This window comes from Sphaeramia orbicularis, chromosome 12 (assembly GCF_902148855.1).
Source record: "Sphaeramia orbicularis chromosome 12, fSphaOr1.1, whole genome shotgun sequence".
Classification (NCBI taxonomy): domain Eukaryota; kingdom Metazoa; phylum Chordata; class Actinopteri; order Kurtiformes; family Apogonidae; genus Sphaeramia; species Sphaeramia orbicularis.
This window is the reverse complement of record NC_043968.1, coordinates 62,613,567-62,629,939: the sequence shown is the minus strand read 5'-3', so window position 1 is coordinate 62,629,939 and position 16,373 is coordinate 62,613,567. Positions and strand designations below refer to the sequence as shown.

At 37.7% G+C, this 16,373-nt stretch overlaps 1 protein-coding gene across 3 annotated transcripts in view; it reads left to right on the top strand.

Moving 5' to 3' along the window:
• cntfr (ciliary neurotrophic factor receptor) overlaps positions 1-16,373 on the top strand; it is a 392,344-nt gene that overhangs the window by 324,572 nt on the left and 51,399 nt on the right. For all 3 annotated transcript variants that reach the window (XM_030150153.1, XM_030150151.1, XM_030150152.1), the window contains 2 exons: positions 4,573-4,739; positions 14,918-15,081. In XM_030150153.1, the coding sequence (XP_030006013.1) occupies positions 4,573-4,739; positions 14,918-15,081 (331 nt within the window). The remainder of the gene's footprint in view (positions 1-4,572; positions 4,740-14,917; positions 15,082-16,373) is intronic.

Sequence of the window (16,373 nt, the reverse complement as noted above, 5' to 3'; positions counted from 1 at the left end):
ATCTGAATCATAATCGTACTGTTTTAAGTCCTTCCACAGTTTGCCAAAACCTTTGTCAAACATTTCTGTCTCCAGCTTTTCATACGTGGTGGCATTTCATGATGACGTTTCCATCTAATTTGGTATTTCTGTTGTTACATTTATAGGAATAAGTGTTGCGGTCAGCTGTCCACACACATATTCACCTGTACCTTGTATCAACAGAACTTTTTCAGTGTTAAAAACATTTGCGATAGTGAGGGTTTTTTTAACTTCTGCCTAAGAGCAAATAAAAACTGAGGGATGCAAATGCAACTATGATCACAGGTACACATTTTTACACAGTAAATCAATACTGTCATGAAAGAGTAATAAACTCAAATTACCTTAAGTGTTGGTTTTGATTGTGGAAGTGTATTCTTTACATGATGTGGATTTGTCCATAACACCTGTCCGGTCTGGTCCATCTCCCAAAGGCATCAGTGCTGACCTCCATCTACTGCAGGTCATACACTGATTTATACACCTGGATTTGATGTTTCAGGTGCAGCTTCATTACACAAAGTAATAACAGACACTAGCAAAATGGGGTGTGACGCCATTGTTTTCCATTCTCTCCATTTCCTCTGTACACAAGAATACACACAAACCAGAGTTTTAAACACCTTCATTTTGGAAAGAACTATTAAAAATCTCAGTCTATGTTTGGACAAGAGGCACAAAAATAAAGAAAAACATCCATTTCTCAAAATACTCACTTTAGGATGAGCAGGGCATGTATCTGTGCGACATCTTGAATTAGACTTTTTAAACTACAGGAGCCAAAATGTGGAGAAAAACTCACCAGAATATGAAAATATACAACTTTTTCAGGACCTTCTTGTTGTGAGGTGACAGTGCTAACCATTGTACCACCATGCCACTCCAGTTCTTTCGTCTGGCTCCAAATCAAAAGACGAAATAGACATAGACATAGCAATAAAGATAACTTGACATTGTTTCTAAATCCACTGAATCCACTTTTCTAAGTTTCTTTATGGAGTCAGGAAGCAGAGCAATAGAGATCAGTAAGAGACGAACCATGGAACCCAATTTCGGGGTAGGGATGGGAATCGAGAACTGGCTCTTGTAGAGAACTTTTTCCCAGTCATTCAGTTCCTTGGAATTGTTAGTCTTCTTGCTTAACAATTCTGCTTATTGGTTCCATAAGGTCATCATGTCAAATCCGTCCTCATGTCATTTCCATATTTTGGTTCAGAAGCTTCTGAAGTGTGGTTGTATCTTATCAGTAAATATGTCACTAGTTATAACAGTTACAGAGCTTCTGTTACGATAAAGGGTTAAATACCTCCAACATGTAGAAACAGTTAACCACAGCATCCAATTAAACTGCACCAATGTAATGTCTTTGATTGGCTGCTTAGAGAAGGGGGCGGTGACTCTGGAAGCGGAGTGTCGCAGCCTGTAACATTAAACTCCTCTGGGTTCTATCGATACTGTTAATGTTCTGTTTTCACCGTTGTTTATGAATGATCTCCATGTCCTAGAATTACATTTAGATAATGACGAGTCTCAGAGGCTGCAGCAGATAGACCTCACGCTCATTTAACGACCCCTTTATAAACCTTTAGGAGATTTGTTTGAATCGAATACAAAATGTTAGTGCATATTTGACATTAACCCATAAAGACCCAAATAGCCACCGGCGACCAAACGCATCTACCGATCTAAATGTTTAATAACTGCTGAACCACTAATCCTATCAATAATTGAGGTAAAATGCAGTGTGTCATGTTTTCATGGTCATCAGATATGACCCATTTGGATGTTCAGAACAGGGCTGGTACTAGCTTGTCATATTAGAGTGGGCTGGTTGAAATAACAGGTAGGCAACTTGGTTGGTATGTACAGATGATAGTGAAGCTGAATAATGGCCTGAGGGCTGACAATTTGAACTGCAGTCCTGAAGGCACTGAAAATAAGTGGTTTGGGGGTTTATTTAAGTAAAAGAATCCCTTTATTGATCCCCAAAGAGAAATTCAGTTGTGGGGCAGCTCATCTGTGTTCATTTACTCTTTAATATAAAATGAAAATGATTTTAAAAGTCCTTCATGCATATTTCTTTTCATTGGATGAGCTTGAAAAATAAAAGAATGAATACAAAATACTAATAAAATAAATTATTCTCACTGTAGCCAGAATTTTTTCAAAAACAAGGCAGTCTGCTCTTGTTCAAACTCAGACTGAAATGTGGCCCAACAGAACAACCGCACAGACAACTGAAACTGGGCCAAAAGTAAAAAATGAAATAACTAAATTATATTTTTTTCATATTTCGCAAACAAAAACAGTCTTATTTAAATTCAATCTGAAAAGTGACAAATAACAAAGAAAACAACAAATCTTTCTTTTACCATCTAAAACCCTGAACTTAAGACTCAAATGTCAGTAGAACTACATACATATAAACCAACAGGACAAAATGATTATAATAATTAATATAATTTAGTGACAGAGATCATATGCCCCTCACTCGGTTTTTGTCCCTTTGGTGGGTGATGGTTTAGAGACTGTGTATGTTTTATTGGCGTTGTGTTGCCCAATGTGCGTGTTTTACTGGCATTGCTTTAGTCAGTGTGTGCTTACATAAGGTGATGCGAGTGGTCGTCGAACTGGGCCAGCTGCTCTGCAGGAGCCCAGAGACGGTGCTCTGCCCAAGAGCACATCAAAAAGCCACAGATACAGTGAAATGCTGAAAGAGAGAATGGTGGTATTAAACAGAAACCCAAACAGGTGCAGCAGTGACCTCGATAGGTGCAGCAGAGACCGAGGAGGGTGGTTTAACTCCCCACAGCTCAGAAACGGACGACAGACAGTGAGGTGCTGTACGAGCGAATAAAGCGCTTAGGGAATGCAAAACAATAATGATAACCAATCACTGACGGAATAGGGCGGGCTGTAAGCTGCCCATCCAATCACAAATAATACCCAATAGTAGTGTAGTCAGTTAGATTTATCTATTGGATAAACGTTTTCCCTTAACTTTTGATTGGGTGGGCAAGACGGACATGTGGGTGGGTTGATCCCACCCCTGCCCATGTCTACCACCAGCCTTGGATCAGAGGCTCTGTAGTGAACATGGAAACATCATCGTCTTCTACAACATTGATTCACCAGTAAAAGCCATGGTGTTGGATCAATGACAGTGGATGGAGATGCTTGGTTTATGTTCAGTTATTGATATCTTCAATGAAAAAATCACTTATTCTTGAGTTGTCTCAGTTTTTGGTATAATAACCCTCAACTTCAGTCTGAGTCTTTATGAACATCTACATGATCAGTGAATAAAAATAGGAAAATACATGATTTACACAAAAAACCCAGACAAAATACAGAGGATAATATTATAATAAATGGTGATCAGTCGAACTGATAAGTGATGTCAATAATGGAACTGGAATTGCAAAATTCTTATCAATTCCCATCCCTAATTCAGTGTAAAGATGACTTTGGCGTTATCCCAATAGCAATAGTTGGACATTAAGTACATAATGAGTGGAAGGAGACCCAGTGAGTTGTCTGTGATATTCCCAGATCACAGCTCACAGCTCAGCGGGTGTCTGCCGCCTTCATTAATGTTGTAACACTAATATTATTCTGCTTGAATAATAATGAGGCTGTAGAAACAGACATGGCGATAATGAGCAATGGTAATATTTTCATTCGCCTCCAGGTACGACGTGATTTATTTATCGCGCTGTATGTATTAACGTCAGCCGAACAGCGTAAATCCAAATGTTTGACTCGTTGACTTCTGCCGCTCAGTCAGAAAACCAGATTTTAGCCTGTGTCCAGTGGTGAGCTGGTATGTTTAAGTAAAACAGATAAAAACACGTTCAAGCTCCAATGCAGCTGTCACAACTAAATACCGCAAAGTGCAATTTAATGTCTTTATAACAGTAAAATAAATGAGTCAAGCATTTACAGTTGCTTTTCATGCTAAAATGCCCTTTTGCAATCAAATTAAGTGGTGCTCTCATCTTTTCTTCTATGACATCCAGTGGAGAGGATCATAATATTAGATGTTGACAGTCGTAGCATCTGGCTTTTTCTTCTGCATATAAATAAAGTGTTGTTATAGTTCACTGGTGATACGCTGACAGAATTTAGTGGTTTAATTTGTAGTCATGCACAATTTACAGCTCCATTAGCGTCCAAGGAATTGTGAAATAAAGCTGTGAAACTATATAGAAGCCAAACTAAAGGAGGTACAAAAGTAATGCAGAATAGTAAAATCCAAGTCTGGCTACTTCCCAAACCCAGGCCTTCCTGTTCCATGGAGGAGGACGGCCATGGTCAGCACTTCTGAGTGCTGATATTAGGCTTATGTCCCCTCTTTGAAATATGACACAGGTCTGTATTAAGAGGAAAACGCTTCATTGCTTTCTTTCTTCCCTACAGTTTAACACAGTGTTTCACAGCCCAAAGACAAGTTCAAACCGTCATCTGTCTTTCTTACACCTGTCACCGTGCACCATACTTCACCTTCCTCATCTTAACTGTCCTTATTCTCTCATCTTCCTCCTTCCTCAGACACAACCAGCGCTCACTGGAGGTGCAGGAAGACCGCTTCCACAAGAATCGTTGTCACGTACGCTTTCCTGAGGTATTCTCCATCTTTCCATACCAAGTCAATGTGACGGCAGTCAACGCCTTGGGGAAAGCGTCTACCACCATTTTGTTTGAAGAGTCCAATATAGGTAAGACAGCTGCTGTTTCCCATTATTTTTTTACTATTTTGTGTAGTTCCTGACTTCTGTTATATTATTTTTAAGGTATTTCTACTCACTTGCTTTCCACAGTCTATTTACACTATAAGGACAAAAGTATTTGGACATGTTGATTCAGCCCTAACCCTAGGAAATATTGATGTTTATAAACTATAAGGACAAAAAATATTGGGATACATCATGTCTACAGCTGTAAGACGTCCTGTTCACGCTGGTTTGACATATAAACTTCCATATTTCCTTAAAGTTTAACAGGCGATCTTTCTTCCTAAGTGAGATGTGACTAAAGTAGATGGTTAGTTGTGGTAGAAAATTATTTACAGTCAGAGCACAAAAAATATTGTAGAAATTTAGAGATAGAACATTTAAAATCATAGTCTTGGGCAGAAAACAAACAAAAACAAACAAAATCATTGTTGAGAGAAATTAAGTAGGTAATACCAGTTATCTGCTAAGGTAGAAAAAAAATTTAATTAATCAAACAATCCATGTAGGAAGTTTGGTTTTGTACTTTGGAGTAATTATTGCAAATATTATGGTTTTAACTGAAGCTTCAAGAACACCAAGGTGAAAGTAACTTTATTTATATCCGTGGGTAGATTTGTTCTGCAGTAACATTAGAGGGTGTCGGCATTATACAACATTAAAACCAACACACACAGAACAATACAAATATGCATGACCAAGTACTCATAGAGGTTCATTGATTGTGACTCAAGCCAGGACGCCAAACTCCTTACTGCCGGTCACTGCATGTGCATGCACCCAGGGGGCAAAAAAAGAAATGCAAGTGTTAACTCAAAACCAATGATAGTGCTGTTTTCCACAGTTTTATGTGCAGTACGTCATTGTCCACATGGACACAATTCAGAGACAGACATAGCAGACTTCACGAAGGTGGAGAGCAGAAGAATCCAACCTGGTCACTTTTAACTGATAATGACAATTTAACATTTAACTTCCAGTTTATTGGCTTACATTTTGATCACATGTATCACTCGTAGTTTCCTGACGTCACCAAACATTCTCCTAATGATTACAACAGTTGGTCTTGTGGTTCTGCAAAGTGGATTTCATAGCTGTGACCAGACAGATTGGTGACATGTTGATTATTTTTTACCTTAGGTTTTGTTGATATAAAGGAGAAGAGCTGAAGTGAACCCCTTTTCCATTCAAACAGATCAGAAATTGCAACTTTACTTTTCAACTTGATGATCTTGAGGACTGGGTGAATGACTGGGTGTATTATATTGCCTACAGCAGATTGAATACAGAGAAATTAATAGATTTCAACACTCATCTATAATAAAAATATATATCTATAATAAAAGAGCCTGATAGGTACTTTTATGTGAAATACTTTTTGTTGAAAATATTTCTATACATATATTTTTTTTTACATTCTAAAGGCACTACTTCTGGAACATTTTAGTGAAATATCTGTATTTTTACTTATGAAAGGTTTTGCACTGTTTTCCCACTACTTCTATGCTTCTCTTTATTCTAAAATAGGTTTTAAACATCAGATTTCACTTAAAGAGTTTGCATAATACATATCTTTGTATGCAAGTGTAGATGTTCTCTATAGAGCTTTTGCTCAAAATTAATGTTCATTGTTTGGCTTTTGAAGCTGCAAGGATCTCACAAACATTTTCACAGTTGCATAAATATTTTGTCGTAATGCATTCAGGTCGCATAATATTAACGCTTTTAATTTAGTGCTTTTAAAAATGTTTTTCTGAACTTAGATCAGGGACAAAACTAAGATCCTTTTGACAAAAATTTGGCAAAGAAAAATAAAGAGAAATTGCAGAATGTCAAGGCATCTCTTTGAGGGTACCAACCCATGAGCAATGGTAATGCATTTCCTTGACAGTACATGAGTGATTTAATTCTCTTCTGGTTCTCTTTGGAGATTTGCTGCACATACAGCAATGCTCGGTGCCAGGAAGACAAAGAAAATTGAAATTCCAATGGCCAAATAAATGTCACCAAGCTGAAAGGAAAAGTGCATCATTTTTTTTTTTTTTTAATTTAAGCATCAGCATGGTCCATTAACGTGAAACCCAGTGACTGTGCACCCATGCCATTACTAAATGCACTGGATAATAAACACACTACCTCCGAACTGCTTCTTTATGCAAACAGTATTTAACTGAGGCATATATGGGAACAGTAGCTGCCTATACCTTTTACTCATATTTAAAGTTGAACCCAAAATGGTGAATCATCTTTTGTGTTTTTTTTCCTTACAAAATAGGTTATTGACTTTAATGCTAATGTGATAAGTAGCTTGAAAATTAGGTGTGGATTTATAAGTTTCTTGTGCACTTAAACCACACAAGGCTCCATAATAAAAGCAAGACTGTTACAGAATTCATAACCGACTCTGACTGGAAAGCAGTGAAGAGGAGAAATTCATTTTAAAGAAGGAATGAGGAGTACTTTGACAGATAAGGGAAGTGCTGCCTGCAGTCCTCTGTTGTCCTGCTCAGAGCGTGATATGCGTGTGCACGATGCATAAACACGCACACATACATTAGTGGGACTGTGAGCTGTTGTGTTGAGTGTGTCGGTCGAGAGGGTGAGACACTCAGCAGAGTGTGTCTGTGTGCGTATGCATACACATAAGTAACCAAATGAGGCAGTGACATGCTCTGCCAAGCCCTGGACAGAGGACTCATGAAAATGCTAATGCTAGCCGGATTAGCGCCTTGGCCTGAGGAAATACCCCTTAACTATTGGTGATAGCAAAATACCCCACTGCTCTTTTCTTTCCCTCTGCTTTCTCTTTTATTTCTGCATGGCCTTCTTGTGACTTTGTACTTCTTTTTCCCCTACTTCACTTTTTTTTCTCCTCCTCTTTCATCTTTCCGTCCTCCCTGTCTTTTTTTCTTCACGACTTTGTTATTTTCAGATAAATTTACATGCATCTTAGTTCTAATTCCAAATGCTTTGCGTGTGTGACAAATGATTTCTGTTCTTTGATCTGTACATATATATGTCCTGAAAGCATAAAAAGTTTCCTCTCAACTTAAAAGTTACAGCTATTGTAAGAAAGAAAAATAACCTATTTGTCTGAATTCAAATCCAACCATGCCGTCATCTCAATGGGGCCATTCTATTGAATTGGTGTCACACAACCAGTAAACTTATTCAAGAGCATGCAAATCTTGGATGTTTACCAGCACTTCTACTGAAAAATAAATAAATGCATCAATAAATAAGTAAATATCCATAAACAATAGATTAAAAATTATATTTAGAATTTCAATGTAACTGTGCAGTGAGTAAAGAAAAGAAACTCCACCTTTAAAAGCTGCACAGTGAATTAAATTACCAAAGAAACATTACAAGCCCAGTCTGTTGAACTTGGAATACAAGCAGGTGCAATAATTTAGGCTGTAGAGGAGCTTGTTTCTTTGCATATTGATCGGAGATGTCAGATCTGAGCAGACATGATAACTCTGGAGATACATTCTAATGTGTTCACATCTCTCAACTATCAGTGGGGGAAGGACCACAACGTCAGCCTGTAGTTTCTGAACTGTAGTCTTTGAAGCCAGCAATTTATGATTTGGCGATCACATTTTTGGCTTTTTGGAGGCAGAAGTGACCATATCTGGACAAAAGGCAGGTAACTATGGTAGAATGATCAGACGTCAGCTAATGCTAAAGTGTGTTAAACTGTAAACCTCATCAGTGTGTTAAACTGTAAACCTCATCAGTCCAATCCAAATTAGTTTTTAAAGCATATTTAAAACCAACAGAGTTGAACCAAGTGCTGTACAAATACTCATACAATACATAAAAACATAATAAACAAGATAATGTAAGAATAAAACAGATACAACACATAAAACAATGCAAAACAGGGCAAAATAACACCCTTTGCAATAACTCACGCTGTGTCAAAGTAATTTTACAGTCTTGAAAGTGGGACCTGTTAACTCCAACTACTGTCAAACTGTTTATACGGGGGGGGAGTGAGTAGGTCATATTGACCTGTCAATCAAAGCCTGACACAGCGGATCCCAAAGCTTCTATTTAACCTGAGATTTTACTGTTGTATGTTTTTATTCATACTCATTTATTATATCATGATGAGATCAGATTAATTTTATTTATCACCTCACGTAAATCCAAGTGTCCTTTAGCACAAGTCAGATTGGTTTATAATGTGCAGAATTGTCATAAGGCTGTAAACACATTCTCATAAATTTAGCAGAACAAAATGCAAATTCATGCACGTTTCCATCCACCATTGTTATGGAAATGTTAAAGTGTGATTCTTGATGATGACGAAGAAGTCTGTTAAAAATAGTATCGTGAAATAATATGAGCTGATAGATGACAGTATTCATCACTGAGAAAAAAGTCCAAGATGGACCTGATAACTTCTTAGTGCATTGGTTCTCCACTGGTCTGGCTTCAGGACCCACTACCACCCCTCAATGACAGGCTGCGACCCAAATTATTAAAATGTATTAAATTTATTTAATGAAAAGATGGTGTGTTTTGAATCTGAGATAATAGAGAATATCACAGTATGAAAACACATAAAACAAGTTTAATGATGAACCAAAAGGACTACCAAGTGGAAATATTCCCTTAAACACTAAATTTGGTACATTTTCATCAAAACTAAAAAGTCAGTAAAAAATCAAATATGTATTCAGTCACTTATTCACGCATTAAACACAATGAGGTTTTTGTCCTCAATGTAGGTAAAACCATATCTGAGTTGGTCATGGTAGTCATGGTATGAATAGAAACTTTTGGGTCTTCTTTTATGCTGTGAAATTTCTGGTATTAATTAGCATTATGGCGCATTACTGCCACCTACTGTTGAGGAGTGTGAATGGGCGGCACTCAGCTCCACATAAATAAGGCATAGGATTTGTTTCTTAAGCCATAAAGACCCAGCACTACTATTATGTCAGTTCCCAAATGAAATTTTCTCTATTTCTAACCTGCCCTAAGTGATTTATCTCCATTTATTATAATGTTATCCTCTGTATTTTGCATTTTATTAGTATAAATCAGGTATTTTCCTGTATTTAATTTACTGATTTTGAAAATGTTCATAAAAACTCAGATTAAAGTTGAGGGTTATTACAACAAAAACATAGAAAACTGAAGGAAAAGTGACTTTTTCAGTCAAATATATCATAAATTGAACATAAACCCAGTGTGTCCATCCACTGTCATTGATCCAACTCCATTGGTTTTACTGGTGAATCAATGTTGTAGAAGATGATGGTGCTTCCACGTTCATTACAAAGCCTCTGAACATCCAAATGGGTCATATCTGATGACCGTGAAAAATGACAAACTGGATTTTACACCAATTATTTACATGTATTGATAGGATTAGTGGGTCAGCAGTTATTAAATATTTCAGATCAGTGGATGGTTTTGGTTGCCAGTGGGCGTTTGTGTCATTATGAATTAACAGTATTTTTTTGCCCAGACAAAGGCCTACTGACAACGGGTTTGCTACCCACTTTTGGGTTGCGACCCGCCAGTTGAGAATCACTAGAAAGTTGAAATAAAATGGATGAGACCAGAATCAGACCTGGGGAAACAATGACTGATTTAGTAGTTTTAGAGAGTTCAATATAAGTTTATGGGAATCTGGGCTTTTGGAACAGCATCTAGTGGCCGTCGGCAGTATTACAACTTTAAGAAACTTCTTCACTCTATTCATTTTGGAGCTGAGGTTCTTGTCTCTTGTTCAGGTCCTATGTTAATACAAGGTCTGAACAGGGTCACAGTCATGCTGTTTCTCATTCACTTTTTCATCCTCTTTCTTTACTTTTCTAATGATTTGCCTCCTCTCAGGCCCTGTTGCCCCCCCCCCCCCCCAATCTCCTATCTCCTCTACATTCCTCCACTGTGATAAGCCTTTCTCATGCCACTCGAAGTTGTAAGTCGCATTCATTTTCAGGGACAACGAGGCACATCGTAAATAAATAAAACAATTTCATGCTTCCTGGTGCACTTCTGAATTCTGAGTGGGTGTAAGACGATTCTCAACTGTCCTTGTTCATCCGACCAAAACTGGGATGAAATTAGATGAGATGAGATTGGGTGTGTGAGTTTGTCCTCACATGTGATTGCAGTATAAGCCTAGTGTAAGCCCTATAGAACAGAAAGTTAAAGCTCTGTAGCGTCCAAACAGTTAAATAAAAACGAGTCTCTTTTTAGTGAAAAGGTTCAAACAATTTCTAATCACCTCAAAAACTTTTCAGTGAGCATCTCTTAACATTGACTTCATTGAGCTGAAACTGTCAGTCAAAAGGAAGAATCAGGTTCTGGTTTTAGACACACTAAAAACATGACTATTTTTCACATTTCCATCAGTACTACATTAGATTCTATTCATTTCTAACTTGTTTAGTGAAATTTAACTGAATAGTGAGGCCTTGTTCATAAGGGTCAAGGTAGCAGCATCAGCTTTTCTAAGGCAGTCTAATTACCCTCTGAGTGCAGTCGATAGCACAACCTTCGATCAACTTTTTATCCTCTTTTGGCTACGAAGATTACACCCTCTCCCTTCCTCTGTCTCATTCCAGCAGACAGCGCTAGTACTGCGAACAGCAACGTTTAGACTGATGTAAAGAAAGAGGAGCTATAATGTGGATGCAAATTTGAGCGAATGGAGCCGAGGGAGCTATGACAGACATTTGTAGGGCAAGTGTGGACAAGCATCACAATAGGATCTCATAAAAGGAAAAAGTTGGTACCTGCATTAAGAATTGATGTCCTGCCTGTATTGAATAAATGCTTGGTGTAGCAGAGTGTAGAAGAGACCAGGAGAACAAGTTACAGCAAGATGATTAGCTGCAAAGAAACATGGTTTTTTCTACTTAAAGTGACTCCCTTTCTTTCTTTCGTTTGTGCGAAATGTATTGTTTTTCCTATGCTGGTCTCAGAAATAGTTTAACCCATAAACACCCAGTGCTACTTTTATATCTCTTCCCAAATGAATTTTCTCTCTATTCAACATTTCTTACGTGATTTATCACCATTCATGATAATAATATCCTCTCTATTTTGCTTTTATTCAGTGAAAATCAGACATTTTCCTGTATTTAATTCAATGATCATGTATATGTTCATAAAAGCTCAGTTTAAAGTTGAGGGTTATTATATCAGAAACAGAGAAAACTGAAGAAAAAGTGATTTTTTTCAGCAAAGACATCATTAACTGAACATGTGTCCTTCCACTGTCATTGATCAAACTCCATGGGTTTTACTGGTGAATCAATGTAGAAGACAATGGTGTTTCCACGTTCACTACGGTGCCTCTGAACGTCCAAATGGGTCATATCTGATGACCATGAAAAGATGAGAAATTGCATTTTACACCAATTATTTACATGTATTGATAGGATTACTGGATTAACAGGTGTTAAACATTGATGGAGGCTGTTTGGGCCTTTATGGGTTAAATGAGCCCAGTCTCATTCTTAAGTCATATATTCTTGCTTAGTTATGGTTTGTTGGTGGTACCTAGGGATGGGAATCGATAAGAATTTAATGATTCCGATTCCATTATCGATTTTGCTTATCGATCCGATTCCTTATGGATTCTCTTATCAATTCTCATTGGGTGAGGGAATAAAAGAGTACAAACAGGTGTGTTTGCATTAACTGTCTTTTATATTTCCATCTTTGCACAGAAAATTTAACATATACAATATGTACAAATAATAATAACAGATGACGTCGGGCCCAGTTTGGGGGGATGGGGGATGGGGGTGTACAGTGAAAGTGAAACTAAAGTCACTTTACTAAGTCCTCTGTTGCCGCATTTCCACTACCTGGAACCGGTTCGACTCGGCTTGGCTCATCTCCCGTTGTCGTGCACCTCATTTCCTTTCCCCTACCTTCGGAAACTTGCATTTGAGGGGGTACGACGTTTGTTGCCCGTACCAGACCCGGAAATGGGCCCGGATGACGGCCTGCTGCTAGATTCACAAGCGCCGCTAAGTATCGTATCAAATACGTGACATTCCTGTAAATGAATCACATGCTATGGACAAATGTTTGAACATATTGGAGGGATTCCATCCTTTTGAAGAAATGGATGCTTTGCAAGTGTTACAAGTGGACCTGGTTTCGTCTTTTAGGACCGTTTCTGCCTCAACGCCATGTTGGCTTCGTTCCAACCAAAATAATGCAGCGTATGCGTGACGTCATCGTGCATGCACAACGAAGGCCGAATCGATAAGTAGAATCGTTAAGCAGGCTGGCAAACGATTCCAAAGGATCGAGCTACTGGGATCTGGTTCTCAAAAAGAACCAGTTCTTGAATCCCATCCCTAGTGGTACCCCTCATAGCCACAATTTTCAACATGCATAGTACCAGATAGAAGTCACTGTAACTCTTTAGATAGCCAACCTTTTTTTCCTAAAACTAACCATGTAGTTTTTTGTTTGTTTGTTTTGTTTTTTTGCCAAAGTCATAATCAGGGCTTTATCTAGACAACTTTCAGACCTACATTATACATCACAATGTGACACCCTGGCCAAACACCAGTATATAATCACACTGGGGGTGATAATGTGTGATGATATCTGTCTTTTTTTAACTTTTAACTTTTAACTTTTTTAACTTTAAAACTTCACCCACATGCAAAAAGATCACTGAAACCCTAATGTCATGTTTGCCAATCAGTGGCCATGAAAAAAACAATTACAATTTTTATTTTATTTTTATTTTATTTATCATCATTTTTATTATATTATGTCTCATCTTATCATTTACACATGTACATTATAACATACAGATTGCAGTGGCTGTACAGAGGTACAAAACATTTAGTAACAGGCACCTGGAAATGAAAAATATAGCATTTAAATTTATCATCAAACACCCTTGACTGTTAGTTTCTTTGCAATTTTATCCTGTGGGCCAGAGTGGACCCTGAAGAGGGCCGGTTTGGTCTGCGGGCCATATGTTTGAGACCCCTGTTTTAACTGATTCATCCTGTTTTTGACTGTATTCTTCATCAGTCGTTTGTTAGATTTATTTATTTTTAAATGCATGATGAACAGTGAGTCTTTTACTGGCGGTGAATTTCATAGAACATCCTTTCCATTCTATAAATGTCCTTTTATCCTTTTACAAACCATTACCAGTGGTAGACGCGAAGGCTCTGGTGCCCAGTGATCATCAAAGATTGTCAGTTTTTATCTCAACATAAACGGATTTCGCTTTGTTTGTCTCTTTAGTCAGATGAATACTTGAAAAACCTCTGAGATGTCCATGCTGTCCCTCTTTTTTCCCCACTTTTCTGTACTTGCACATTTTTCCTTTTATTGCATACTGATGGACAAAGCTGATGTGGACAAAGAGGTGAATTTCACTGTACTGAGAGAAAGGCGGCGATTTCTCTCTCCCTCTATGGAATTTCCTTTCCTTTTTTCCTACTTTTTCTTCTTTTTTTTACCACAGTGATACATGTTTTCCTCAAGGGAGAAAGCTCTCTGTCCATCGTGATCTTTTATCATTTCCATTCCTCATTCATATTTCTAATTATTCCCTCTATAAAGATCACACCACCTCTTTATGGAGATATACACCCATATATATATCTTCTTTTCTTTGTATTTTTCTACGTGGCCCATGCATGTTTACACACCTTTCCGTGACATATTATTTATGCCTTTTGACTGGGTTGCTTTTACTCTCTCTTATTATCTGTGCCCCTTATCAAACATTCATGGTGTAATTGCGGCTATCAGTTTGCTATTGTAATGTAACGTGTGCATCTTGTTGAAAAAAGGGTTTCATGCAGCTAAAGTGGTGGACCAGTGTGTTCCCTAGTGGGAGTGATCTAACAAAGAGTGGGTCATTCAATATCTTCTGAAAGGCATTGAATTGAATTCTCAGATCTCGCTGTGTGCGTGTGTTTCTCAGTGGACATGCATTCAAAAGCACAACTTTTATACATGTCTTTTTCTCCAGGGTTTGGTTGTACCTCATCCACTGCTTCACTACAGACATTTTCAGCCTTCTTTTTTTTTTTTTCTTACTGCATTCTAAAGTAGTGTAAGAATATCAAGATGAATCAGCCTTGGTGTTTTCTGTGACTGTAAGCGGTCTTTTTTCTTTCCCCTCCAAATATTCTGTCCAGTCAAACCAGATCCTCCAGAGAATGTGAAGGCCATCCCAGTCCGTAATAACCCTCGGAGGTTGGAGGTTTCCTGGAATAGCCCTTCCACGTGGCCGGACATCAACAGCTTCCCCCTGAAATACTTCCTCCGTTACCGGCCTCTCATTCGGGACCAGTGGCAGCATGTGAGTGACTTTCTTGCTCGTACACACTGGGCTTTCACTGGTTATGTGAATGAAAACTCTATCAGAATCAGATTAGAATCAGAATAGGCTTTAATGTCATTGTGTGTGCAATGTGCTACTCCAGTCAGTGCAACAACATGAATTAAAAAAAAAAAAAAAAAAAAAAAACAATACGTAAGAAAATAACAATAGAGCAAATTTTATATTATAAAAACTAGAATATGAAATTTTACAAGTAAAATAAGAATAGATCTAAAATGAGAATCAAATAAAAATAGACATAAAATATGAATAGACACAATATTAACAGTATGGATATATTTGAACAAGTCTATAAAATAGTACATTTATCGCTGAATAAATAAATATTGCACCGTTATTGCAAGAACAGAGGATTATTGCACAAACTTAATGCACATAATTCACATTATATAGGGTTATTGCACATTATTGGAGATGAAAATGCTTGTTGGGGTGTGTTTTGGGCTTTATACTAACTCTGTGGTGTAAAATCCAAACTATGAAGCTATGACTTCACCCACTACTGTCTGTCTTCTAACCTCTTCACACAATGGCCTCCAGGCAAAACAAGCTAGTCAGAATTTTCTCCACATGTGTGAGCCAATCATAATCGACCTTAACTGCATTAGCCCTGCCCTCATGAACATCCCAAAACAAACCATGTCAGGTAAAAGTGCAATGTTCTCACTTCAGTTCATTGAATCACCACAGAGCCTTCCAAAAGACAAAATGTTGCAAACGATTAGATGAATTTTACTTTCAGAGACTTTTTGGATGTCAACAGCACATTTTACTCCAGAGTGCACTCACAACCAGAGGCTATACAACACTGGTATCTAGATTCATGTGTTTACAGTAACCTTGCATCAACATCTGATCCCAGGCCACCTTGTGAGTTGATCTGTGGTTAGCCAAAGAGCGTTTGATGAAAAGTGGGCTGCATGGCAGCCTTGAAGTGGAAAAACAACGTGTGGCAGTGCTACAAAGAGGAAAACTCAAACTAGTGCTCTTTATTTTGTCAACAGCATTATAAAACTCTTTAATAGAAACACTTTGCAGCACATATATAACTATAAGTGTTAGGAAATGGTAGCTTTATAGAACACAGTTGCCAGAAGAAATGTCGTACATTTCTGCAAACAGTGTATACCAGGGTTTTTCCTACCATTATAACACTTAGGTGCAGCACTTGAAACCACATGAAAAGGTAAAAAACACAATGCTGAGATTGTTCTACCTGTTGTTATCTTCCTATTTTCAAGCATGACAAA